At 41.4% G+C, this 24,996-nt stretch overlaps 3 protein-coding genes and 1 long non-coding RNA gene across 4 annotated transcripts in view; 2 read left to right on the top strand and 2 right to left on the bottom strand.

The window, feature by feature from the left end:
* Nucleotides 1-24,996, bottom strand: part of LOC100429350 (uncharacterized) — a 278,342-nt gene that overhangs the window by 54,742 nt on the left and 198,604 nt on the right.
* The window catches only part of LOC693803 (uncharacterized), a 529,045-nt gene that overhangs the window by 496,211 nt on the left and 7,838 nt on the right, over nucleotides 1-24,996 (top strand).
* On the top strand, nucleotides 1,896-21,554 carry LOC100429607 (zinc finger protein 506). The gene is made up of 4 exons (XM_028840128.2): nucleotides 1,896-2,027; nucleotides 18,767-18,893; nucleotides 19,411-19,506; nucleotides 19,728-21,554. The coding sequence occupies exons 1-4, from the start codon at nucleotides 2,025-2,027 to the stop codon at nucleotides 19,778-19,780; spliced, it is 279 nt and encodes a 92-aa protein (XP_028695961.2). The 5' UTR covers nucleotides 1,896-2,024; the 3' UTR covers nucleotides 19,781-21,554.
* LOC144336923 (uncharacterized) lies at nucleotides 5,480-18,129 on the bottom strand. Its single transcript, XR_013409355.1, has 3 exons — nucleotides 17,610-18,129; nucleotides 9,891-16,724; nucleotides 5,480-8,471 (listed from the first exon to the last, which is right to left on the bottom strand). It is a non-coding gene; the product is annotated as an uncharacterized LOC144336923 (long non-coding RNA).

Here is a 24,996-nt window from a genome sequence, read left to right as displayed (position 1 = left end):
GTTTAGAGAGGAACATAAATGATCTGATGGAAGTGAAAAACACAGCATGAGAACTTCATGAAGCATACAAAAGTATTTGTAGCCGAATTGACCAAGCAGAAGAAAGGACATCAGAGTTTGAAGACCACCTTGCCAAAATAAGGCATGCAGACAAGATTAAACAAAAAATAATAAAAAGGAACAAGCAAAGCCCTTGAGAAATATAATGTTCTGTGCAGGAAACACATGAGGGGAGAAGAAAAGACACACACTTGCAATACCTTTAAGGATAAACAAGCTTTATCCCAGGTAAATGGCAATGCATCTATAATAAGCAAATTGATATAATAAGAACATTGCAATGGGAAGGGGAGAAGAGAAAAAAATCCTCCATACACTCGCCAGACTATGGAGGATTCATCAGCAGACCAGGAAGCAACAGTCTGGACTCCAGAGTCCGACACCCACTCACCAGACCACGATTCACCACCACACCAGGAAACAACAGCCTGGGCCCAAGAGTCAGCCACCCGTCCCTGCACAGACAAGGAGAAGTCTTTGAAGCTTTGGTGCAGTCCAGGATCCTAGCTCCTTTTATAACAAGTTGTTTGGCATGAGGCCCAGTTGCAACTGGGCTCTTTGCAACTGGGCTCAAGGAACACAAAAAGGTCAACATGTTTTTTTTGCGATTGGCTATTGTTTTTCAATAACTAACATATAGGAATAGACTAAAGTAGAGATTTCTCCAAAACAATCTGCGCCCCGAGTTCTCTTTGCCCAGCTTGGCCTCAGTCCCATTCAGCCAGAAGATGGCAGCTGCACTGACAGCCAGGCCCCCAGGCGTCCTGTCTCTTCACCGCACTGTGACTGTGCGCTGGCCTGGAGCCCTCTCTGGGCAGCTCTGTACCTGCAGTGTAGCGTCTCTCCCAGATTGTGCAGGGACCAGGGGAGGGTCAGCAGAGGAATGCCTCAAGCGGCTCACATAACCTGTTCCAGGACTTGATGACCATTGTGTGTGTCCACATTCAATTGAGTTCAAATTTAATATTTACCTTTTCCTCCACAAATTCCCCTGTCTTGATGAATCACCTCTGTCTAGACAAGATGAAGCCCTTAGGCTGTTACACAACCTCCGCCTCCTGGGTTCAAGCGATTCCCCTGCTTCAGCCTCCGTAGCACCTGGGACTACAGGTATATACCACCACACATGGCTAATTTTTTGTATTTTTATTAAAGATGAGGTTTCGCCACGTTGGCCAGGCTGGTCTTGAACTCTTGACGTCAAGAGATCCACCCACTTTCGCTTCCCAAAGTGCTGGGATTACAAGCGTGCACCAGCGGACTGGCCCTAAATGATTTCTTTCTGTCTCCTGTAACAGTTTGAAATTACTTAAAGGTTGTTTCAAATTGAAAAAATAAAAATAATATAGATAAAATAAAATATAAACAGTTAAAAAATTAGATTACAAAATATATATGTAAATCTCGAGAGGTCAAAAATGACAAATTTGATCTTTTATAACGTTTTATCAAAATTACCTTTAGTATTGACAATACATTATTGCCAAAGTAAAAAAATTAAAAAAGTTTTATTTATATATTATTAATATGAGAGCAAAATACTTCTGTTCACCTTTTGAATACATTCAACGAGAGAGAGAGTAAAGAAGAGAATTTTCCCAGGCTCTGGGGTGGGCTTGGCTCAGCTCAGGGAGGAAGCCCTGCCTGAAAAGGCTGCAGCTTAGGCTGTCACTCTTTCTTCACTCAGCCCAGCGTCTGATCACATCTACTGTCACTCCGGGCCTGAGGGGGCGGGGTCTTAAGCATTATCCAATCAGGGACGGCGGGCTGGAAACCGTCCAATCAGAAAGGCAGCTGGAGCGAAGAGGGCGGTTTCCGGGTTTGGTGAGGCCTTTGTCTCTCGCTGTAGTCAGAGCTCTAGGTCTCGTTCTCACTGCTGCTGGACGCTCCGGCTGTGTGGTCCTGTGTCCTGCAGGTATTGGGAGATCCACAGCTAAGACACCGGGACCTCCTGGAAGCCAAAAATGGTGAGAGTGCCGGTCCGAGAGAGGAGAGGGACTGGCTGGAACCGGTGAAAAGTGGCTGTGGCGGGACTCAGGCCTCCCCGCAGTCAGTTCCACAATCTGCGTCCCTAGTTCTCCTTGCCCAGCTCGGCCTCAATCCCGTTCAGCCATAAGATGGCAGCTGTGCTGACAGCCGGGCCCCCGGGCGCTTTGTCTCTTCACTGCGCGGTGACTGTGCCCTGGCGTGGAGCCCTCTCTGGGCAGCTCTGCACCCGCGGCGTGGCGTCTCTCCCAGATTGTGCAGGGACCAGGGGAGGTTGGGCAGGGGAGAATCCCGACTCGGGGTGCGGGTTCATGAATGGGAAGAGCTTTGTTCCTTTGGGTTTACAGTTTCTCTTTTCTCCTATTAAAAATTTATGGGGTCGGACGCGGTGGCTCACGCCTGTAATCCCAACGTTTTGGGAAGCCGAGGCGGGTGGATCACTTGAGGTAAAGAGGTGTTAGGACAACAAAGTTCCTCTTAAATGACTTAACTTTCTGGTCATAAGTTGTAAAAGTTGTAAATCAACCCTACTCCTTCTTCTTCCCCCTTTTCCTTTTCTCGCAAGTCGCGCCTTTACCTTATTTGGAAAAAGTTTCGGTCTAAGCTTACCGGGATCAGCTTAGAGTGTGCGGTCTGATCCCAGACAACAGGGGAGGGAAACAAAAACAGGAAGTGCATTAGGGTTCAAAATCCCTTCCTGGCTGGGCGCGGTGGCTCAAGCCTGCAATCCCAGCACTTCGGAGGCCGAGGCGAGTGGATCACGTGGTCAGGAGTTGTAGACCAGCCTGGCAAACGATACGAAAACTCTCTGGGTGTGGTGGCACGTGCCTCTAGTACCAGCTACTTGGAAGGCTGAGGCACGAGAATTTCTGGAACCCGGGAGGCGGAAGTTGCAGTGAGTTGAGATCCAGTCATCTTAGCCTGCTAGACAAAACGAGACTCCGGCTCAAAAAAAAAAAAAAAAAAGTAAGCATCTTAAAACTTCCTTTATGTAAACACTGTGAGTAATTTCACTGATTTTCTAACAGTTAGTTTCAAAAACCAAGTGAATAACTCTGACGTGGAAATTAAAGCTTGAACCTAGTGTCTCCAAGCTAAGGCTAATATTAAGCCTGCAACAGGAGGGTTTTTGTTGTTGTTGTTGTTGTTGTTGTTTGACACAGTGTCGCTCTTGGTGCCCAGGCTGGAATGTAATGGCGTGATCTCGGCTTACCGGGTTCAAGTGATTCTCCTACCTCAGCCCCTCCAGTAACTGGGATTACAGGCATGCACCATCACGCCCGGCTAATTTTGGTGTTTGGTAGAGACTGGTTTTCTCCGTGTTTGTCAGGCTGGTCTTGAACTCTGCATCAGGCCCGCCTCAGCCTCCCAAAGTGCTGGCATTATCGGTGTGAGCCACCGCACGCGGCTAATAGGAGGTTATTAAAGGCACTGTTAGTTTTTACTCGGGAGTCTCCCCTGCAGATATCTCAGACTGCTCACCCCAGCCATGGAAGGAGACTTTATTCTGAAAGAAGCTACAGAGCCCTGGAAAGCTGGGGCCCCACAGGCAGATGCGGTTAAGATTAAGATGAAAGGAAACTGGGAGGGTCTTTCTGGTAATGAAGTTGTTATGGTTTTGAGGCACTTTTTACACTTTCTAAAATAAAAATGTTAGATTTACGTTAAAAAAAAATGAGTTCCTAAAAAAGTATTGCAACAGGAAGAAGTACCAACTGACTAAAAGATCTTTATGGCTTGCAAAAAATGTAGGCAGAAAAGGGCTTTCTTTTGTAGGGAGGAGTAAACAAGATTACAGAGGAAGGTGAGAGGGGAATTGCAAATGGAGGGTGAAAAAGTCAGAATTTAGATCAGAGAATGTCTTACCCTGAAATCAGTGTGTTCTTAGGAGGGACATAAAATGGGGTTGTATGTTGACTCAGACTGAGGGCAGCTCAAAGTTCACTAGCCTGAGGGATGGAGATAAACTTAAGTAAAGTTTGATTAAGAAATATTTTAGGCTGAGCGCTATGGCTCAGGCATGTAATCCCAGCAGTTTGGAAGGCCGAGGCAGGCGGATCACCTGAGGTCAGAAGTTCCAGACCAGCCTGGTCAACATGGTGATACCCTGTGTCTACTAAAAATACAAAAATTAGCCAGTAGTCATGGTGGCCACCTGTAATGCCAGCTACTTGGGAGGCTGAGGCAGGAGAATTGCTTGAACCCTGGAGGCAGAGGTTGCAGTGGACTGAGACGGTGCCAAGGAACTCCAGCCTGGGTGGCAAACCGAGACTCCATCTCAAAAAAAAAAAAAAAAAATTATTTTGACCACTGAAGACAAATTCAACTGAATTTCTTAATGAGAAAAAGGAGAAAATGTGCAGAGTATGTGTCTGGCTGTGTGATAGGTAAGAAAAGAGGGCACCATCTAAGTCATAATGAGAAGGGCGTTTCTTTCCATATACTGTTCCTGGAGCACACAAAGGATGGAGAATTTTATTAATCACAAATATTTTCCAGGATTATCTATGTGTTTCATCTTTCCCCATCTCTTTTCTTTGTTCTATGCATTTCTTCCATTTGGCTTTTCCTGGGCTGCATCTTATATATGAAACTGGTAAACATAACTACAGTATTTTGCTGAGTTCTGTAAGTAGCTCTACCAAATTATTGAATTTCAGGGAGGTTTGGGAGTCCTCAGTTTTCAAACAGTAGCTCAGAAGTATAGATGGGCCTATGGAGTTTTTGATTGGCATCTGCAGTGAGGACAATGTTGTGAGAATGAGCTCTGGATCAGGGTCTATGCTGACTCTGGGTGGTGTCAGAATTCAAATATTAGGCAATGAGTTGTTGTTGGAGAATTGTTTGATGTTCAGCAAACTCTACAGATTTGGTGTCCGAAAAAAGGTATCACGGAGGCCTGACCTGGAACAAAGCTCTGAGTATTTGAAAATGGGAGGCTCTGTTCTCCTGTACACAGGCTGCCACACTGCCTGTTGTCCTGTGATTTAAGGTCTTCTTCCAGGGTGACAGAAGACTGAAAACTTAGAGGAAAGAGCTCTGATGACAGACCCCCTTTTCTTGCAGCTGCCATCACAGGATTCCCACCCACTCACAAACACACACACTAGACATTGACATGTCCACACTCTTTCCAGGACTAAGCACCACCCTCAGGAACTTCACCATGGCATTTTTGATCCTAGTGTTTCTTGCCAAAAACCCAGAAGTCTCTACAAGTCTCTGGGCATATACCCACCCCTAGACACAGAATCTGCAACAGCAACCTGTTTTCTCCACCAACCTAAGGTTCTGGACTTCCTGTTTATAATCACATGTCTGCATGCAAACAAAAATAAATCAGAATACAGCACCACCTGGGCCACTATCTGTAATGAAAATCAGTCCTTTCACCTACATTGCACTCTCTCCCACTCCCACACAGGGGTTTTTTTTTTTTTTTTAAGCTTTGATTTTTGGTCGGGTGTACACATGTGGGTTTGTTATAAAGCTAAAATTATGTCATGGGAGTTTGGAGTGCAGATTATTTTGTCACTGAGGTGCTAAGCATAGCACCAAACAGGTATGTTTTCTGGTCCTCTTACTGCTCCCACCCTCCCCCCTCAACTAGGCCTCACTGTCTGTTGTTCTCTTTGTGTTGATGTGTTCTTATTACTTAGCTCTTACTTTTTTTTTTTTTTTTTTGAGACCGAGTCTGGCTCTGTGGCCCAGGCTGGAGTGCAGTGGCGCGATCTCAGCTCACTGAACGCTCCAGCTCCTGGGTTCACGCCATTCTCCTGCCTCAGCCTCCCGAGTAGCTGGGACTACAGGCGCCTGCCACCACGCCCGGCTAATTTTTTGTATTTTTAGTAGAGATGGGGTTTCACCTTGTTAGCCAGGATGGTCTCGATCTCCTGACCTCATGATCCGCCCGTCTCAGCCTCCCAAAGTGCTGGGATTACAGGCTTGAGCCACCGCGCCCGGCCTTACTTAGCTCTTACTTGTAAATAATAACATGCATTTGGTTCGCTGTTTCTGCATTAGTTTTCTTTTTTTGTTTTTTGTTTTGTTTTGTTTTTTTGAGACGTATTTTTGTTCTTGTTGCCCAGGCTGGAGTGCAATTGTGCGACCTTGGCTCACCACAGTCTTTGCCTCCCGGATTCAAGCGATTCTCCTGCCTCAGCCTCCTATATAGCTGGGATTACAGGCTCATGCCACCACACCTGGCTGATTTTGTATTTTTAGTAGAGAGGGGTTTCTCCATGTTGGTCAGGCTGGTCTTAAACTCCTGACCTCAGGTGATTATCCCACCTCGGCCTCCCAAAGTGCTGGGATTACAGGCGTGAGCCACGGCGCCCGGCCTCTGTTAGTTTTCTAAGAATAATTGTCTCCAGCTTCATCAGTGTTATTGCAAAGGACATGGTCATTTTTTTTTTTTTAATGACCACAGAGTATTCCATGATGTTTATGTACCACGTTTTGTTTTTACTAAATCTTTTATTTTATTTTATTTTTGGAGACAGGCTTATTGCCCAGGCTAGAGTGCCATGGCATGATATTGGCATACTTTAGCTTCAACCTTTCAGGCTCAAGAAGTTCTCTCCTACTTCATCCTCCCAAGTAGCTGGGACTACGCATATGCATTACCATGCCTAGCCAATGTTTCTTTTTGTATTTTCCGTGGAGACAGGATTTTGCCATGTTGCCCAGGCTGGTCTCAAACTTCTAAGCTCAGGCAATCCACCTGCCTTGGCCTCCCAAAATGCTGGGATTACAGACATGAGCCACCGCATCTGACTGTACCATATTTTCTTTATCTTGTCTACCAGTGATAGGCATTCAGGGCCTGTCCATGTCTTTGCTATTGTGAATAGTGCTGCAGTGAACATGCATGTGAATATGTCTTTATAATATAATAATTTATATTTCTTTGGGTATATACCCAATTATAAGGTTCCTGGGTCAAATGATAATTCCATTTTTAGTTCTTTGAGGAATCACCACACTGATTTTTACTGTCATTGAACTAATTTACACTCCCACCAGCAGAGTATAAGCATTCCCTTTTCTCTGCAACCTTACCCATCTGTTATTTTTTGGCTTATTAAAAGCAGCCACTCTGATGGGTGTGTGTGAGGTGGTATTTCATTGTGGTTTTTCTTTTAATTTATCTAATGACTAGCGATGACCTTTTTTTTAAAATATATAATGCTTGTTAGCCACATGTATTTCTTTTGACAAGCGTCTGTTCATGTTTTTTGCCCACTTTTTAATGAAGTTGTTTGCTTTTTTTCTTGTAAACTTGTTTAAGTTCTTAATAAATTCTGTATGTTAGACCTTTGTCAGAGGCAATGTTTGCAAATATTTTCTTTTATTCTGTAGGTTGTTTGCTTTATTGATAGTTTCCTTTGCTGTGAAGAAGCTCTTTAGTTTAAATAGGTCCCATTTGTCAATTTTTGCTTTTGTTGAAGTTGCTTTTGGTATCTTCATCATGAAGTCTTTGCCAGTTTCTGTGTCTAGAATGTTATTCCCCATGTTTTCTTGCAGAGTTTCTTATAATTTTAAGTTTTTCATTTAAGTCTGTGATTTATCTTGAGTTGATTTTTGTATATGTTGTAATCAAGGGGTCCAGTTTCAGTCTTCTACATAGTGCTAGGTAGTTATTCCTGTTATTCGTTTGTTAAAGAGAGAATTCTTCCCACAATCCTCTTGTCAGCTTTGTCAAAACTCTGATGAGTATAGGAGGGTGGCATTATTTCTGGGCTCTCTATTCTGTTGCATTGGTCTTGTGCACTTATGGATATCATATAATAGCTTTCTTCTGGTTTTTCCCCCATAAACATTATTTCAAGTGCATACAATGTGCTAATTTCAGTTGTCCAAGAGTTCAAAAAGTCTCAGAAGTTCCAAAAAATTTTTTGCAATGCCCTCTTTTCTTTTGTATTTTTTTATTTTTATTTTTTGAGACAGAGTCTTGCTCTGCTGCCCAGGCTGGAGTGCAGTGGCGCGATCTTGGCTCACTGCAACCTCTGCCTCCCGGGTTCACGCCATTCTCCTGCCTCAGCCTCCCAAGTAGCTGGGACTACAGGCGCCCGCCACCACGCCCAATGGACTTTTCTTTTTTTTTTTTGTATTTTCAGTGGAGATGGGGTTTCACCGTGTTAGTCAGGATGGTCTCGATCTCCTGACCTCGTGATCTGCCTGCCTCAGCCTCCCAAAGTGCTGGGATTACAGGCGTGAGCCACCGCGCCTGGCTGCTATTCCCTCTTTTCTTAAGGAATTTAGAATATATGTAGATATTTTTCTCTGCTTATTTGAAATATACGTAAATCATGTCAACAACTAAATAAAACTTTTGTCATTTTTTTTTTTTTTTTTTTTTGAGACGGAGTCTCGCTCTGTCGCCCGGGCTGGAGTGCAGTGGCCGGATCTCAGCTCAGTGCAAGCTCCGCCTCCCAGGTTTACGCCATTCTCCTGCCTCAGCCTCCCGAGTAGCTGGGACTACAGGCGCCCACCACCTCGCCCGGCTAGCTTTTTGTATTTTTTAGTAGAGATGGGGTTTCACTGTGTTAGCCAGGATGGTCTCGATCTCCTGACCTCGTGATCCGCCCGTCTCCGCCTCCCAAAGTGCTGGGATTACAGGCTTGAGCCACCGCGCCCGGCCGCTTTTGTCATTTTTTATGACTCCAGATTATCTTTAACTAGTACTTCAGATTTATTGCTTTGTTTTTGGTTCTGAAAAGTTTATTTTTTTGATTTTTATTCCTTTAAAGTAGACACAGATTTGTTTAGATAAAAGCTCATTCTAAGAGCACATAGAGCTTAGCACAAAGATAAGATTAAAGGTAGCAATACAGAATAATAAAGACTAAATGATACTCAGTTTCTGTGACAGAAACCTGATAATCCAAGGTAACTATCCAATATTTGTAGGCTGAAGTACGTACACTGTGAAAGCAAGAACAGTTCAGGGTATAAGCTGAACAGTTGAGTCTGTAGTTGTACCTTGCTTTCTATTTATTACTTCAGAGCAATTAGCATAGTTATGTGTAATGTTTGTAGATAACCTGCATTCACATAAATTAAACAATATTTTCTTTTTTTTTTTTTTTTTTTTTTTTTTTTTGAGACAGAGTCTCACTCCGTTGCCGAGGCTGGAGTGCAGTTGTTTGATCTCTGCTCACTACAACTGCTGCCTCCCAGGTTGAGGTGATTCTCCTGCCTCAGTCCCCTGAGTAGCTAGGTTTACAGACATGCATCACCATACCTGGCTGAGTTTTTGTATTTATAGTAGAGATGGGATATTACCATGTTCACCAGCTTGAACTTGAACTGCTGACCTCAGGTGATCCACACGCCTCAGCCTCCCAGAGTGCTGGGATTACAGGCATGCGCTGTACACAGTATTTTCTAAAATAGTATGAATATAAAGCCACAATATTTACTTTGAATTAATCACTTAAATGGTTATTTTAATACTGTTATTTATGCTTTTGAAACATAAAATGTTTTAACTGAAGAATAGATTCCCCACCCACCCCCCACCGGAGTTTCGCTCTGTGGCGGGGGTGGAGTGCAGTGGCCCATCTTGGCTTACTGCAACCTCCGCCTCCCGGGTTCACGCCATTCTCCTGCCTCAGCATCCTGAGTAGCTGGGGACTACAGGCCCCCGCCACCATGCCTGGCTAATTTTTTTTGTATTTTCAGTAGAGACGGGGTTTCACCGTGTTAGCCAGGATGGTCTCGATCTCCTGACCTCGTGATTCACCTGCCTCGGCCTCCCAAGGGCTAGGATTACAGGCCTAAGCCACCACACCCGGCCTCTGTTGCCCAGGCTGGAGTGCAGTGGTGCGATCTCGGCTCACTGCAAACTCTGCCTCCGAGGTTCAAGCAATTCTCCTGCCTCAGCCTCCCAAGTAGCTGGTAGTACAGTTGTGAGCCACCAGGTCCGGCTAATTTTTTTATATGGTTTTAGTAGAGACAGAGTTTCACTATATTGGCCAGGCTGTTCTCGAACTGACCTCGTGATTCACCATCCTCGGCCTCCGAAAGTGCTGGCATTACAGGCATGAGCCACTGCGCCCAGCCTAACTGATGTATAATTTTAATTTTTAAAAATGCTACATACATTATGACTAGTTCATTAAAATTATTCATACTTAGATATTTATATCTAATATCCAAAGAATATTTACAACCAAATTGTTACAGTTAGTAGATATTAGTCAGACATGTTTATTACTTTATTCAATCAGGATAATTATGAGTAAACACAATTTTAGTATCTTTTATTTCACTAAATTTGTATGCGGCTGTTACAGGACAAATATAGACAGGTGATGTGGCCACCCAAAAACTATAGTAGTTCTTCAATTAGCTATGTTGCAAGACCTAATATATTCCAGTGTATGAACACAGTCAGTTTCTTTTTTTTCATCAAAATGTGTCATTGGAAGTTGTAAGATATATTTCAGTATAGACCCCCATTCAATGGCTAGGAGAGCACAGCAGAAATGGAAATGGAACTTTATAAAATTCTTCTGAAAATATGTCCCTGTTCTTTTCCTTTTTTTTTTTTTTTTAGGGGAACAGAGTCTCACTCTGTCCCCTGGCTGGAGTACACTGGCGCTATCTGGGCTCACTGCAACCTCTGCTTCCCGGATTCAAGTGATTCTCCTGCCTCCGCCTCCCAAGTAGCTGGGACTATAGCACCCACCACCATGCCCTGTGAATTTTTTTGTATTTTTAGTAGAGATGGGGTTTCACCATAGTGGCCAGGCTAGTCTTGAACTCCTGATCTTGTGACCCACCCGCCTCAGCTTCCCAAAGTGCCAGGATTACAGGCGTGAGCCATCACACCCGGCCTTGCCCCCTTCCTTCATAATGCACGTGTTTCTCATGCTTAGAGTAGCTGTGCACTTTGGGTGTTTAGAGAGAAATTGCTTTTAGGGGAATATTTTCTGGCTGACATCAACAATCTTATATGTAAACTGAGCTTTTTCTTAAGATCGTTTTAACTTTTTTCTCTCAAAAGAATCTTGCTCAGATGGAGATCTGTTTTTCTCTCCAATGCTTTGGGTGTCTGTTTCAGAAACCCTATTAATATCCCATGGTTTCTGAATAAGGTAGGCTGTCACAGTGAGACAGATAACTTTTGGAGCTATCTCCATCTGGACTCATGCTGGAAATTCAGCAGTATCTTTTCCTTGTCACCATTATAAGTAGAAACTGAGGCGGAAACACTGCTCCCATTTCCATTATTTTGAAGGTGAAATTCTACCCAGGAGGCCTGCAGGCTCTCCTCCTGTAGCTCAGGCTTCCATTTCTGATGTAACCCTCGAGTGCTGCTGTGGCAAATGGAGTTCACATAAACTGTAAACTGTGCTCTGAGCTGTGCCTCAGTGGCGGATGCTAGAGGTCAAGAGAGGACACTAGCACTCAGGAGAAAGCAAGCAGGAGTGCTGTAGCCCATTGCCAAGGAGTACAGAGCCACTGCTCTAAAATGTAAATAGCCAAAAAGATAGAACACTATTCAGCCATTTTTGTAGCAGAGTGAGAGCCTACGTTTAGCAGGCACCTGGCTTCAAGCTGCTAAACTACCTCCTGTTATGAAGAGGTGAAAAGTTTATTTGTCATTGAATATAAGTAATTAGCATACACAGATGACCTCTTCAATCTCCAGGTGAATTTAGGATGAACTATGTATGACATGGTGCTGGAAATTCTTCTACTTGTGGACTGATTATGGTGGCCGTCTTTCTATCTTTGCAGTCTCTTAAGCAGATTGACTATGATGCATGTCACATTCAAGTTTAATTATGTAAGAAAACCATTTTCTTTCTGTTCTATTATTGTGGAGTTTCTCTGGGGCTGGAGAAAATTTTTCTTTTAATTATTGTTTCCAAACAGTCTAGAATTACCAGACGTGATATAAACACATACGGTGCCAACCAGAATTTACTCTAGAGGGGACGTTCCCTCTCAGGCTTCCAGTTAACTCACATTTGTGCAGAGAAGTGTATGCTGTCCCCTAAATGTGCAGGCAGAATTGTGTTTCTGCCTATTTGTTATTTATAGTCCTCTACAGTCACTTCTAGAAAGTCTAGATCAGATTTCTATGAATTTCACAGGGCAGCAATCAGTCATTTTACCTCTTTCAATGACTCTTTTATATTCAATCCTGAAACTGATTCAGAGACCATGGGTCCCATAAACCCAAGTAGAGTAACATGTGTGCATTGAGTAGACATGTAGACAAGAAAATCTCCATTTTTGTCCTCCTTCCGTTGCTAAAAAGCTCACAAATGTGCAGGTAACATGTGCTGCTGCTCCAGCCACTCAAGCCCTAAATCTGCAGCTCCATATTTTGAATCCAGGTCTTGGGATTTGGGAATTAAAAAACTTTTATCTGAAAAATGCAAGTCCTTTTAGTTATCAAACTCAGAGATGTTAAAATAAAAGTGCAATTATGTCTTTCTCCTCCCTTTGAATTGTGTATTCATCTTTTGAAACTGTTCAGTATTGCCACATGTAGCTATAAATTAAACTAATAATGCCACATTGGACACTATATCCCATACCCTAAACTATAACGATATATATCTAATTAATAATCAATGTTATTTTTTTAAATAAATAGAAATTTCTGACAACTTCGTGTCAGCCCACTCTGTTTCTCTTGTTGTCTTTACAAATCTTCTCGTAACTGCTGCTAATCAAAGTGTAGATTCCAGGCAACTTTAATCTTTGCTCCCAGGTTATAATCTGTAAACTTTACCCAAATAAACTGTCCACTTAATATTCATGTTGTGTCAGCTTTTTTTTTTGTTCCATGTAGATTTATCATTTAGAATGTGCTAGAGCAGCCTCTATGAGGGGATCTCTTCTTCATTTGTATTCCACTTGCTGTAACACCAAAGGATGCAGAGCCAGGTAGATCCTACCTAGAATCTGCAGGTAACATCTGGCCTCTGCCTGGAATTTACAAAAAAGGGCCGGACTTTGGATAGAGAATGTACAGAAAACTAACAAAAGGCATTTTCTGCATTGCGAGATGTTAACCTAGACAGCTTACAGCTCCCATTTGGGAGTGTGACTCTGTGAGATTTTTCACATCTTGTTCATTGACCTGCTACAGTGATGTGAGAGCTTCCAGGAGGAAATAGAATCTGACGACAGAATATGTGTAAGTATAAAAAAGCATCTTAAAAGTGAGAGAACAAGGCCACAAAGTATCCAGAGCTATGACCACAACTATATTTACCTGTAAAACGTGATACTGGAGTACAGTATTTGTGTTCTTTCTCTTACCCAAGAGCTAGCAAATCAGGACAGGTGATCCAGCTTCTGGAGCTTCACCAAGGCAGTTCCATTTCTCATTGAGAATCAGCCTGAGTCTCTCCAGCCTGGCTTATCATTGGGCCATCAGTCCCAGGTCACTGGGAATTCTCTCACAATCATCCAGGTGTCTTTAAGGGATTTGAGGATGTCCAGAGCAGAATTGTGTCCGGCTGACAAGAGTAGTTAATTCTGCTTCTTTCTCAGTGTAAGAGAAATGAATCATCCTGTGTTTGTTCATCCCCTCATACAAGGGGTGTCTTTGGTAGGTACCCAGATGAGAGTTTCTCCAGTTTCCTGGTACTTGGATGATAAACAAGGAGGACATCTGGAGACCCAAATAGATAAACTAGTAACTTCCATTTCATATGACCATTAAAATAAAACATGAAGCAGTCATGGTTCCTACAATCCAGAAATTTTTAGTCTACACTAGCAACTGAGTAAATAATTGAACCATCATATGGTTGGTACAACAAATAGATATGCCCAAAATATTGGACATTATTTGCCACTTTATATTGTGACTTCTGATGTCTATACTTGAAAGGATATTTATGAACAGAATTGTTGTTATAATTTCTTTTTTTTTTTCTTTTTTGATATGGAGTCTCCCTATGTCACCCAGGCTGGAATTCAGTGGCACAATCTCGACTCACCACAAACTCTGGCTTTTGGGTTCAAGTGATTCTTCTGCCTTAGCCTCCTGAATAGCTGGGATTACAGGTGTCCGCCACCACACCCAGCTAATTTTCGTAATTTTAATAGAGACGGAGTTTCAAAATGTTGGTCAGTCTGGTCTTGAACTCCTGACCTCATGATCCACTTACCTCAGCTTCCCAAAGTGTTGAGATTACGGGCATGAGCCAACAGGCCCAGCAGTATTTCTATTTCTTTCATCCTGTTAAGTGTATATATTTGTTTCCTAATAAACTTACCCTAGAAAACCTTAAGGGATTTGTTTAAATTGCATATTAGCATATAATATGGAGTTGACAGGGCAGTGGCTAGAAAAGATTAAAATTACACAGACTCTGGGATTTAAGGTTTTTTTAGGTAAGCTTAGAAAAAACAGAACTGGAAATACCCCAGTGGCATAGAGAACAGAATTCTACATAGGGTCCACTTCCTGACCCAGTTCTGTTGAGATTCACCCTTTTTGGAGGCCTTATTTAGGTGTGACCCTACCCTGGAGTCTTGCCTCACAGAACCTTGTAGAAAAGAGATCAGAGTTTTGGCTGGTGAATCCTGTTGTCTTTCTAGAGCTGGTGCTTACAATTTCCTGAAATCCAAAAAACAGATAAATGGGAAAATAAATTATGTGTTGTAGGATCTTGGTTTTTAAATTTTATATTAAAACCAGTGTTTGCAGAGACATTCTGTTTAGGAACTTGTTTTCCATTCCTGCATATCTGGTAGTTGCTCCACAAGTCACAAAAATGTAAATATAAACAGAATAAAATTTTCTGTAAACTACATTAAACTCTTGCTTTCCATGTTTCTTTCATCTGTCTATATTTAGCTTTAATTTTTTGCAGTTTTTAAAAAAATTTGACGGCAGAGAAACAGAAGAAGCAAAAAAATGCTGGGCCCTTTACCTAAATCCTGAAAATTATTATACACTTAGTACCAGCTCCCAGGGTGTTATGAGAATTAAATCACATAATGTGTTATGCCCAGCACAGTGTTCTGTATCATACTCTTGAGCGCATAGTACCTGTTTAACAAACATTGCATTAGTACATGTGTACATGTTTTTTAAATCCAGACTTATTCAGAAACTGCTGCCTTCTGTTTTTTCTGTAAACTTTAAAGAACCAGCAAAGGCTACAAAACTTTTAGATGGAGATAGGTTGTCCTTATTTGTGCCAGAAGTATTTGGTTGTGACAAGAGTGCTGAGTGTAAGGGACCTTGTGCTGTGCCTGCTTCTCTAACTAATGCTAATAATGAGCCAAGGGGAAGCAACATCAGCATTGACAGGGAACTTGTTTAAAACACCCATTCATGGACCCTTTTCAGACCTCCGTAGTCACATTACATAAATTGGGGCCAAAATTACCAAGTGATTTATAAGCTTGTTAAAGCTTGAGAGAAAATGCTTATCTTGGTGATTATCAGCCGAGGCTTCTCATTAGGATCACATGGCCAATTTGCAGAAATTTCTTGTGCCCTCTCCACAGCTTCTGATTATTATTCTGGGTGGAAACATCCATGTTGTTTTATGAAGTCCCTTGTGTGACTCAGGTAAGACCAGAATCAAGTATGAGGGCTTCAAAATACATTCATGAGAGTTCAGTTCCAACTTTGCACTAAAGGGTGGTCACAGGGCCTGTTCTGTTTGGGTTTGGTAGGGACAGGTCAGTGTGGCGCTTATTTCCATTACTGTAGCAGAAATGGCTGGTGTCTGTGGCAGGGGAGAGCATCTGAGGACAGGAAAGATAAATTTATATTTTTATCTTCATGGAGCAGCTCATTGTTCCTGAATGTCTTCTGTTTTAAAGGACAGAAATGGGTGGACTTTTTCTATCTTTGTTTTTCTGCCAGTTGATGTCATGCTAACAGGTAAACATGTGGTACTGAAACCTTTAAAGACATATTCTCAAGATTCAGGTGTAATTTGTCTAGAGAATCTCATCTCAGAAGGAATTTCAGAGGAGGAGGAGAAAGAAAAAAAGTGGCTTTTCTTCAGGTAAACATGTCTCAGATGAAGAGCAGTGTCGACTCTGCCTCCTGGACTGCCACGCGTTTAGTACTCACAAACCTTTACTTCTCTACTTGTGTTTTTCCTCCCTAATGAGTTTGGTTTAATTACGTCTTTAAATTCTTATGACACTCAGGAGTCTCTGAAAAATATTTCTTTCCTGTATTCTAGAGCCTTCTCTTTATTCTCTGCATCATAGCTTCTTATATGCCATGTAGAATTCTCAGCAAGAATTTAGGATCTGCAATTTTTAAAATGTTCCCTTTGTGGCTGTTGAACATGAAAAGATGTGGATACTCAAGATTTCTATCAGGGAAAACTGTGGTCCTTAGTAAAGATGGAGAACATGTAATGATGAGGCTCCATCTGTGTGTTCCATTAGCTGTATGCAGACCAGGATTAAGAAAATGCTTATTTAGGCTAGGTGCGGTGGCTCACAACTGTAATGGCAGCATTTTGGGAGGCTGAGATGGGTGGATCACGAGGTCAGGAGATCGAGACTATCCTGGCTAACACAGTGAAACCCTGTCTCTACTAAAAATACAAAAAATTAGCCAGGCGTGGTGGTGGGCATCTGTAGTCCCAGCTACTCGGGAGGCTGAGGCAGGAGAATGGTGTGAAACCGGGAGGAGGAGCTTGCAGTGGGCCGAGATGGCTCCACTGCACTCCAGCCTGGGGGACAGAGCGAGACTCCATCCAAAAAAACAAAAGAAAAGGAAATGCTTATTTAAATGGGATGGCATTTATTACCCAGAAAGTTCTGAAAAAAGTTATTAGGAGATACCTGCTCTTTAGGGTGCTAAATGAAGCCTACTTAAAATTACTACTAAAAATTACAGAACGTAGCAGTCGTCTGTATTTTAAAGTTTGTATAAAACTGATGTTTCTTTTTTTTTTTTTTGACACGGAGTCTGGCTCTGTCACCGAGGCTGGAGTGCAGCAGCCTGATCTCGGCTCACTGCAACCTTCGCCTCCCAGGTTCAAGCAATTCTCCTGCCTTAGCATGCTAAGTAGCCGGGATTACAAGTGCTTGCCACAACACTCGGCTAATTTTTGTATTTTTAGTAGAGACAGGGTTACACCATGTTAGTCACGCTGGTCTCGAACTCCTGACCTTGTGATCCTTCCCCCGCAGCCTCCCAAATTGCTGGGATCACAGGCATGAGCCACCGTGCCTGGCCTAAAACTGATGTTTCTTTATGGTTACATTCAGACTATAATTTATTTTTTTTGGGAGGAATATTTCAACAGTGATGCTGTGTTCTTCCGTGTGCATTAGCACATCATAAAAATTTGTCCTAGGCTGGGCGCAGTGGCTCACGCCTGTATTCTCAGCACTTTGGGAGGCCGAGGCAGGTGGATCACGAGGTCAAGAGATCAAGACCATCCTGGCTAATACGGTGAAACCCCATCTCTACTAAAAATACAAAACAATTAGCCGGGCATGGTGGTGGACACCTGTAATCCCAGCTACTTAGGAGGCTGCGGCAGGAGAATGGTGTGAACTCGGGAGGCAGAGCTTGCAGTGAGCCGAGACCACACCACTGCACTCCAGCCTGGGCGACAGAGCAAGACTCCATCTCAAAAAAAAAAAATTGTCCTAGTGAAGTTAATGGTTAATGATTCACTTGGTTAAATATCTCTGATATATTTTTTTCACTATAGAGTTAATTATTTTTCCTCTTTATTATTAAGTATCTTTATGCAGCTGATGTGCATAAACCATCACATTTAATCTGGCAACTGTCCTTTTTTTCCTCTACATATGTTTCCATGGTGAATGAAGGCCATTATGTTTGTTTACAGGCTAGAAAAAGTGGGAAAAACACAGGCTCTTCCACTTACTAGATGTTTGTCAAAATATCCTTCTTGGGCCAAAAACATTGGCATTACTGGTGAACTTATTAGAAATTCACAAAATTAGCTGGGCACGGTGTCTCCACCTGTAATCCCAACACTTTAGGAGGCCAGAGGGGGCAGATCACCTGAGGTAGGGAGTTCAAGACCAGCCTGACCAACATAAAGAAACACCATCTCTACTAAAAATACAAAAAAAAAAAAAAATTACCGAGTGTAGTGGAGCATGCCTGCAATCCCAGATACTTGGGAGGCTGAGGCAGGAGAATTGCTTGAACCTGGGAGGTGAAGGTGGCGGTGAGCCAAGATGGCACCATTTCACTCCAGCTTGGGCAACAAGAGCGAAACTCCATCTCTAAATAAATAAATCAATCAGACTTTACTCCAGATCTTCTGGGGGGGAGGGGGGGACCTGCATAACGAGGTCTTCAGCTTATTGTACATATTACAACTGTAGAGATGCCTTCTAACTCAACATGTCTTCTCCATCTGAAAAATATTCACAACTCATTCTGTATGATGTAAATATAGCACTCAAAAATATACATGTTCATGTTCTTGCCCTTAATTTTATACTTTATTATCTAGAAAAATACATGAATTGATGTGGATCTTATGCTGTTCTTTCTTCTCAGAGTTAGAGGATACATTAGATAATACTTCTGTTTTGAAATCATTTTATTGGGTAATTTTAGTCAGTCCTGTAAGTCAGAACCAGTTCTCTTTACTCGCTCATTTCACCTTAAGTCAAATTAAAAATTCCGCCCATGCCCACTTGGTAAAAATGTGTGTGTGTGTGTGTGTGTGTGTGTGTGTGTGTGTGTGTGTGTATGTATGTTTTTCAGGGACCATTGCAATTTAGAGATGTGGCCATAGAATTCTCTCTGGAGGAGTGGCATTGCCTGGACACTGCACAGCGGAATTTATATAGGGATGTGATGTTAGAGAACTACAGAAACCTGGTCTTCCTTGGTGAGGATAACTTGAGTACATAATAATATACCCTAAATGTTTTATTTATTTATTTATTTATTTATTTATTTTTGTAGAATTTTTTTAGTAATTTATTCTTTGCATAAAAGAGTTTCAGATCCCCATTTTCCAGAAAATCTTCAGAATTTGTTCATTTAGAAAAGAATTTCTTCAACGTGTTCCATCTTAATCCAAACTTTCCACATTCCTGAGTTGAGCTGTATTCTTCATTCTAAATTAGTGGTAATTCCAGAAATTTAGTGGCATAAAATATTGTTGCCCCCACCTGAAAATCTGATTGCCACCACCAATTTTTGATTCAGTAGAACCAGATAGTGAAATTAAGAAACCTACAAATTGAAAGTATTTTCTAATTATTTAGAAATTTCTGTTATAACTTAGTATTTTTGTATTAATTTACTAGCATATTTTATCACATTCTCTCTGCTGAGCACATTAGTAGCTTGTAATTGGAGAATATAAGCAAGATTTATGTTCTTTATTTTTAATAAAACAGGTATTCCTGTTTCTAAGCCAGACCTGATCACCTGTCTGGAGCAAGGAAAAACACCTTGGACTATGAAGAGACATGAGATGGTTGCCAAATCCCCAGGTAGGTGCGAGTGAAAATGAATACAACAGACGACACAGATAAGGGGTCCCAAGGTCAAAGCCAGTCCTTAAAGTGTGATTTGGGAAGCTGTGTTCCAAAGGAAATAGTTCCTGGGCAGCTGGGTTGGTTTGTTTGTTTTTTCTTTTTTAATTTTGCTCTTACAAAGGAGCATCATCTGTCTTATGCTTTTAAATTCTCTAAGGATTTTCCTTTTCTTTCAGTGAGCTTCCTTCAAGTTCACAGTGAGAGCCAAAGTCCTCTTCATGGCATATAGAGACTGTACAGTGTGGCTGCTTTTCCTTAATTTTTGGGACACACAAATATCTGTATGATTTTGAGAAACTAAAATTACTCAAAGTTCTCTTTTTGCATCAGGTCTGAAATGTCTGAGAGTAATAGTTTCTGTTGAATTTTCTTTGTTCATTTTTCTGCACAGTCCATTCCGTTTTTATTACTATCTAGTCTTGAAATATATAGTTTGAAATTATAAGTATGACATCCCTCTGCTTTGTTATTTTTCCTCATGGTTGCTTTGGCTATTCAAAGTTCATTTTAGTTTCATGTAAATTTTTGAATTGTATTTTCCATTATTGTGAAAATAGTACCACTGCAATTTTAATTAATAGGAGGTTTATTTAATCTATAGATTGGATAATATGGCACTTCAATAATACTTATTTTTTCAATTCATAGATAAAATATTTTAAAATTTATTTGTATCTTTTCTAATTTTTCCTTTTTTTTTTTTTTTTTTTTGAGACGGAGTCTTGCTGTGTCGCTCAGGCTGGAGTGCAGTGGCCAAATCTCGGCTCACTGCAAACTCCGCCTCCCGGGTTTACGCCATTCTCCTGCCTCAGCCTCCTGAGTAACTGGGACTACAGGCGCCCGCCACTTCGCCCGGCTAGTTTTTTTTTCTTGTATTTTTTAGTAGAGACGGGGTTTCACCGGGTTAGCCCGGATGGTCTCGATCTCCTGATCTCGTGATCCGCCCATCTCGGCCTCCCAAAGTGCTGGGATTACAGGTTTGAGCCACCACGCCCGGCCTTTCCTTTTTTATTGTAAAGATTTTTTACCTCCTTGGTTAATATTTTCCTCAGAAATTTATTATTTAATGGTATAGTCAATAAAATTTTTTTCTTCTTCCATTTTATCAGATATGTATGAAACCATAGATGTATGTTAATTTTATATTTTGCTAATTTACTGAGTATATCTATTAGTTTAGACAGATTTTAATATACTGTTTATGGTTTTTTAAATATAAGATTGTATGATCTACAAATAGCATTTTACTTATTTTTTAATTTCAGTTTTTTTATTTCTTTGAGTAATTCTTCTGCCACATACTTCCAGTGCTACATTAAAATAGAAGCATTGACAATGGGCACAATATAGTTTTGTATTGGTATCTGAATTTGATAGAACAAACACCTCTTCAAGTTTTCATAAACTGATTTTAGAAGGTAAACATTTTCTTTTATTGGGCCCATAGGGTGATGAGATGCCCTCTGAATTTGTAGTGAAGAGGGGTTGTAGCTTGGTCACAAGGATGCTGGGTCTCCACTAGGGTTCACCTTCAGTTGGCTTGTTACGGGGGCTTGGGTAGTTGTAATTTTCATTTTATTTTTGGACAGACTGCATATTTTTAGGACTTTGCTCTGTAGCACAGACCTAGGGCATGCTTTTGCAGTCAGGTCTGCATATGCTGGGCCTTAAATCAGGATGTGGATGAGTGTGGCTTTCAGTAAGTACCAGAGAACATTTCCTCAGGTAACTGTGGGTTTCTATATAGGCAGAACTGACTATAAACTGTGGCTCACATAACTGAAACTGAGTCAGTGAACTGTTTCAGGAACCATGGTAAAGGCCAAAGTCTGCAGGCCTGCCTACATGGCTGTAAATGGGTGCCTTCCTCCAGGTCTCTGGCAAAGCAAGACCTCTGCCAGACCGGGGCTGGGAGGAGTCTGTGGTGGTTACAGAGTAAGTTCAGAATTCTCTGTGGGACCAAGTTGGGTGAACCCTATCCTGGTCTGTAGCCAAGAACAGGGGTCCTGTAATTTCCCACCTGAATGAGGGCCTGCCTTCTGAATAGAACATGTCTCGAACTGAAGCTTTAACAGCATTTCACAACTCCATCCCTGGATCTCAAATCTCTCTTAGAGGCACTTATTTTGGAGATGGCGTCTTGCTACATAACCAAGGCTAGTCTCAAAATCCTGGCCTGAAGCATTTCTCCAACAGTAATGTACCATGTAGCTGTCATTACAGGTGTGAACCATAATGCCTGGTTCTCTCATAAAGTCATTTTTGGTCAGGGATGGCTGACTTTTTTTGCTTTAAGGGGATATGAAAATAGAGCACTTTTATTCTTTTCATCTTACTGATGTCACTCTCCTTATACATTTCTTTCTATATTCTCTTTCAAATTTGTAATTTTAGATTCAGATATTTAGACAATATGCTAGAATTTGCATGGTATGCCAAAAGTAAATTAGATAATTAGTAAGCACTCCATATTTATGAAAATAGTTACTAAATGGTTATAGTTACTAAATATAAATAGTTACTAGTTATAAGTAGTTATAAAATTATGGGATTTTCATCTACTTTCTTCACCCTGTATATAAATAATAACAGAGTTTATTTCCTAATATTTGTTTTACGTATCAGAGGGTCTAACCCTATTCTGCAAAATATATATATATATATTTTCTATATTTAACAATGTAAGGCTATTCTTTGCTTCTAAAGTTGGAATACAGCAGTTTTGTGTAAGAATAACATATATTTAAAACATAAAAATCAACTCTAGTTTCTTTTAAATGCTAATTTATTAAAAGTTTCTCATTAGAATCTTTTTATAATTATACTGCATATTGTCTGAAATTTTACTGCCACACAGTGCATGCCAATGATTCAAAATACCTGTATATGATGAGTACATAATAACAGTTAAAGATTGCAGTTACCTCAACAGTTTTTTTTGTTGTTGTTTTGTTTTTTTGAGGAGGAGTTACATACCCTCTCTCATCCAGGCTGGAGTGCGGTAGTGAGATCTTGGCTCACTGCAACCTTCACCTTCCTGGTTCAAGCAATTCTCATGCCTCAGCCTCCCAAGTAGCGGGGATTACAGGGATGTACCACCGTGCCTGACTAATTTTTGTATTTTTAGTAGAGATGGGGTTTCATCACGTTGACCAGACTAGTCTTAAACTCCTAACCTCAGGTCATCCGCCCGCCTCAGCCTCCCAAAGTGCTGAGATTACAGGCGTGAGCCACAGCGCCTGGCCTGACAAGTTTTTGTAATGATACTTCCATGTGTTATACCAGATTTTATGAGTAAACATTTATCTTACTGTTTGAAGTTCTGTATTAGCGTGTTTTTTCAGTGTAGTTTTTTTGTTTGTTGTTGTTGTTTTGAGAGGAAGTCTCACTCTCTTGCCCAGGCTAAAGTGCACTGGCACAATCTCAGCACATTGCAACCTCCGCCTTCCGCGTTCAAGCCATTCTTCTGCCTCAGCCTCCCGAGTAGCTGGCACTACAGGCGCGCCACCATTCCCTGCAAATTCTTGCATTATTATTCGAGACAGTGTTTCACCATATTTCTTTTTCTTTATATAATTTTATTTATATATTTATTTATTTAGACATGCAGTTTTGCTCTTGTTGCCCAGGCTGGAGTGCAATGGTGCGATCTCAGTTCACTTCAACCTCCGCCTCCCGGATTTAAGCGATTCTCCTGCCTCAGCTTCCACATTACAGGTGCCCGCCACCATGCCAGGCTAATTTTTTGTATTTTTAGTAGAGACAGGGTTTCACCATGATGGCCAGGCTGGTCTTGAACTCCTGACTTCAGATGAGCTGCGCATTTCGGCCTCTCAAAGTGCTGGGATTACAGGTGTGAGCCACCTGCCTGACCTCATTTATTTTTGAAATAGGGCCTCATTCTGTCAACCAGGCTGATTTGCATGTCTCACTGCTATCCAAACCTCCCAAACTCAGATTGTCCTCTCATTTTAGCCTCCCAAGTAGCTGGGTTACCAGTATGTGTCATCACACCCAGCTAGTTTTTTGTATTTTTTTGTAGAGACAGAGTTTTCCCATGTTGCCCAGGCTGGTCTTGAACTCCTGGGATCAAGTGATCAGCCTACGTTGGCCTTCCAAAGTCCTAAGATTACATTTTATTTTATTAAGTACTTTAATTAATTTATATTTAAAATGATTGCTTAAAGAAATGAAGTTGTTATTTCCCATTATATTGTGATTGTTTTATGTGTTTCTAGTAGTTTTATTTTTCTCATTTCCTGCTTTACTTTCTTAATTTTTATTTTTATTTTTATTTTATTTTTTTTATTTTTTTTTTTTTTTGAGACGGAGTCTCGCTCTGTCACCCAGGCTGGAGTGCAGTGGCCGGATCTCAGGTCACTGCAAGCTCCGCCTCCCGGGTTCACGCCATTCTCCTGCCTCAGCCTCCCGAGTAGCTGGGACTACAGGCGCCCGCCACCTCGCCTGGCTAGTTTTTTGTATTTTTTAGTAGAGACGGGGTTTCACCGTGTTAACCAGGATGGTCTGGATCTCCCGACCTCGTGATCCGCCCGTCTCGGCCTCCCAAAGTGCTGGGATTACAGGCTTGAGCCACGGCGCCCGGCCTTAATTTTTATTTAATTTTGTACTGGCATGCATTATTTTTTACTTTCTTTTGCATATAGTCTATAAACATTATCTTTGTAATCATCTTGAAAACTGGAGATTACCTATATCTTAAAGTTAAAACAATATGTTTTAATTTTATAACAATTTCAATTTAATACAAAAGCTATGTCTCTATATTTTCCAGTTATTATATGGTATATTTATTAACAAATTTAGGCAGAATTTTTTTTTTTTTTTTTTTGAGACAGAGTCTCACTCTATTGTCCAGGCTGGAATGCAATGACACAATCTCAGCTCACTACAGGCTCCACCTCCCAGGTACAAGTGGTTGTCCTACCTCAGCCTCCCATGTAGCTGGGATTATAGGTGTGCACCACCATGCCCGGCTAATTTTTGTATTTTTAGTAGAGACAGGGTTTCACCGTGCTGGCCAGGCTGGTCTCAAAGTCCTGGCCTTATGATTCGCCCTCCTTGGCCTTCCAAAGCACTGGGATTACAGGCATGAGCCACTGTGCCCGGCTGATTTATGCACATTTACTTACGTTTTTTATATTCTATAAAAGAACTTTAAAGGTTTTATGAACAATCATTTTGTTTTGTTTTGTTTTGTTTTGTTTTTGTTTTTGTTTTGTTTTTTGAGACTGAGTGTCACTCTGTTGCTCAGGATGGAGTGCAGTAGTGGAGTGCAGTGGGCACCATTGCACCTGGCCTTTTTTTGTGAGATGGAGTCTTTCTCTATCGCACAGGCTGGAGTACCATGGCAGGATTTTGGCTCACTGCAACCTCCACCTCCTTGATTCAAGAAATTCTCCTGCCTTGTCCTCCTCAGTAGCTGGG

This window comes from Macaca mulatta, chromosome 19 (assembly GCF_049350105.2).
Source record: "Macaca mulatta isolate MMU2019108-1 chromosome 19, T2T-MMU8v2.0, whole genome shotgun sequence".
NCBI classification, from domain to species: Eukaryota; Metazoa; Chordata; class Mammalia; order Primates; family Cercopithecidae; genus Macaca; species Macaca mulatta.
The sequence above is the reverse complement of the archived record's forward strand: the minus strand, read 5'-3'. Positions and strand labels throughout refer to the sequence as shown.

Bases quoted from the DNA above. Each gene is read 5' to 3' on its own strand.
- LOC100429607 (XM_028840128.2), top strand. The intron at 18,894-19,410 runs GTGAGGATAACT...TTAATAAAACAG, and splicing joins CAGAAACCTGGTCTTCCTTG to GTATTCCTGTTTCTAAGCCA. The intron at 19,507-19,727 runs GTAGGTGCGAGT...CTTTTCTTTCAG, and splicing joins GATGGTTGCCAAATCCCCAG to TGAGCTTCCTTCAAGTTCAC.